Below are 1,815 nucleotides of genomic sequence, written 5' to 3'. Positions count from 1 at the left end.
GGGAGGCGCAGGGAGCCTGAGTGACTGTGCTCGAGGTTACACAGCTGGCACCAACCAGCAGATCCCGACACAGCCTCTGGCTCTCGCCTGACACCTTTCATCCCTGCAGGACCCCCACAAATGGACTCAACCTGAAGACAAAGCGACAGGGCAGGGACGACTTGATGGAGAAGGAGGCTGGGGACCAGGGGAGCTTAGGCTGCCAGCCCAAGACCACACGGCTAGGAACGGGCCGGCGGGAAACCGGAGACGGAGCGTGACTTACGGCGGGAGGGACTTACTTGACGACCGGAGTGTACAGGCTGTGGAGACGGCAGTAAAGGCGCACACCCTGAAAGAGAAGAGGGAAGTCTGGGATCGGGCCACGTCCTCCCCTCCGGGGCTGAGGGCTGCACACAGATGGCTCCCACAGCACAGCAGGGCCTGGGGAGAGGCCTGGAGGAAAACAGGCTGCTGGGCGACCGCCTCCAGCCGGGTCAGTCACGGGGTCAGGGCTCAGGTCCGGCCCTGGACACAGCGTCAGGTCAGGGGTCAAAGCGGGTCCCTACCTTGGACATGATGTCCTCCAGCTCACTGCGGGCCTTGTAGGTGCCGTCGTCATAGCGGAAGCGGTACATCACCTGCTCATTCTTGAACTGGTGCTTGTCGGACACTGCCAGGGCGGGGTGGGGGCATGAGACGAGGCCCAGCCCCTGCACTGTGACCACCCGGCCGTCCACTTCCTGCCCTTCGGATGAGGACGCCAGGGCCTCCTGCCTGCACAGGTCCTGAACACCTCTAATCCGGCTTGGGACGTGTGGGGACCAACCTTGCTTGGGGCCGAGACTGCACGCCTGGGTCTCTACCCAGCTGCCTCCATCATCCTTGACGGTTCGGATCCGCTGGCAAATCCTGCCAAATCCTCACCTCTCAGGTACTGGGGGGCTTTCCTCACGCCCCTACTCGGAACAGACCCCGAGACAGTCTGTCTCTGCCTACTCGCCCGCTCTCTCACTGGCACCCAACCCCACGGAGCATCCAGGTCCCACACTCGTTCCGCCCCCCAGCTGCAAGCTCAGCACCATGGGGACAGGAGCACCACCTGGCCTGTCTGCTACCGTGTGAACAATCACTGTTGAATGACAGAACTGAATAAGTGGTTCTTTGCCATTTGGAAGCAAAAGAGAAAACTCTCCTCCCCTGCCCCCAAGATCTTGAGGTGCCCCTGCTTTGATTGAGCCCTGGGCAAACGCCGAGTTCTCCAGCCCAGCAGGAATTTCACGTGGACACCCGTGTTCCCCGGCCACGGTGCACCTGGCGGCAGGGCGGCTGGGGAGGGCTGCGGGGTCGGGCCTGGCCCCACTCACCATGGTGGATGATGCCGTTCTCCAGCAGCGCCTGGCCCAGGTTGACCCCTTCCTCCGTCTTGCTGATTTCGCCAATTTCCAGGAGCCAGGCCACAAACTCACTGCCGGGAACAAAAGGCTCAGTTGAGATGGGATCCCCCCCATCCTAGGGCCAAAACTCAGGTGTCCTGGCCACTTCCACCCCGGGAACAGCAGACGGAACTTCCGGGGCAAATGAAGCTTAGGGCCCCACAGCCTCTCCTCCTTACACACAGCACGGAGGTGGGCAGGACCAAACCCAGGCCTGCCTTGGCTCAAAGGAGGAAGGAGGGAAGGAAGGAAAGAAGGAAAGAAAAGACGGAGACGACAGACAGAAGGCTAGGGGAAGGACAGGCGGGCGGGTAGGTGGACGAGCACGTGGATGGCAGTGATTGGTCAGACAGGTGACACACGGAGGGACAGGTGAACGCGTGCCTGGGCAGGCAGAGGG

General features: G+C 62.1%; 1 protein-coding gene across 1 annotated transcript in view; it reads right to left on the bottom strand.

The window, feature by feature from the left end:
* Prex1 (phosphatidylinositol-3,4,5-trisphosphate dependent Rac exchange factor 1) overlaps positions 1–1,815 on the bottom strand; it is a 110,329-nt gene that overhangs the window by 40,443 nt on the left and 68,071 nt on the right. Inside the window, exons 11-13 of the mRNA XM_033767200.1 lie at positions 1,347–1,447; positions 549–652; positions 281–331 (exon numbers count right to left, since the gene is read on the bottom strand). Of these exons, the coding sequence (XP_033623091.1) occupies positions 281–331; positions 549–652; positions 1,347–1,447 (256 nt within the window). The remainder of the gene's footprint in view (positions 1–280; positions 332–548; positions 653–1,346; positions 1,448–1,815) is intronic.

The sequence above is a fragment of the Fukomys damarensis genome, unplaced genomic scaffold (genome assembly GCF_012274545.1).
Source record: "Fukomys damarensis isolate Sample0158 unplaced genomic scaffold, DMR_v1.0_HiC HiC_scaffold_22, whole genome shotgun sequence".
Classification (NCBI taxonomy): domain Eukaryota; kingdom Metazoa; phylum Chordata; class Mammalia; order Rodentia; family Bathyergidae; genus Fukomys; species Fukomys damarensis.
Note: the sequence above shows the minus strand (reverse complement) of the source record. Positions and strands in the feature narration are given on the sequence as shown.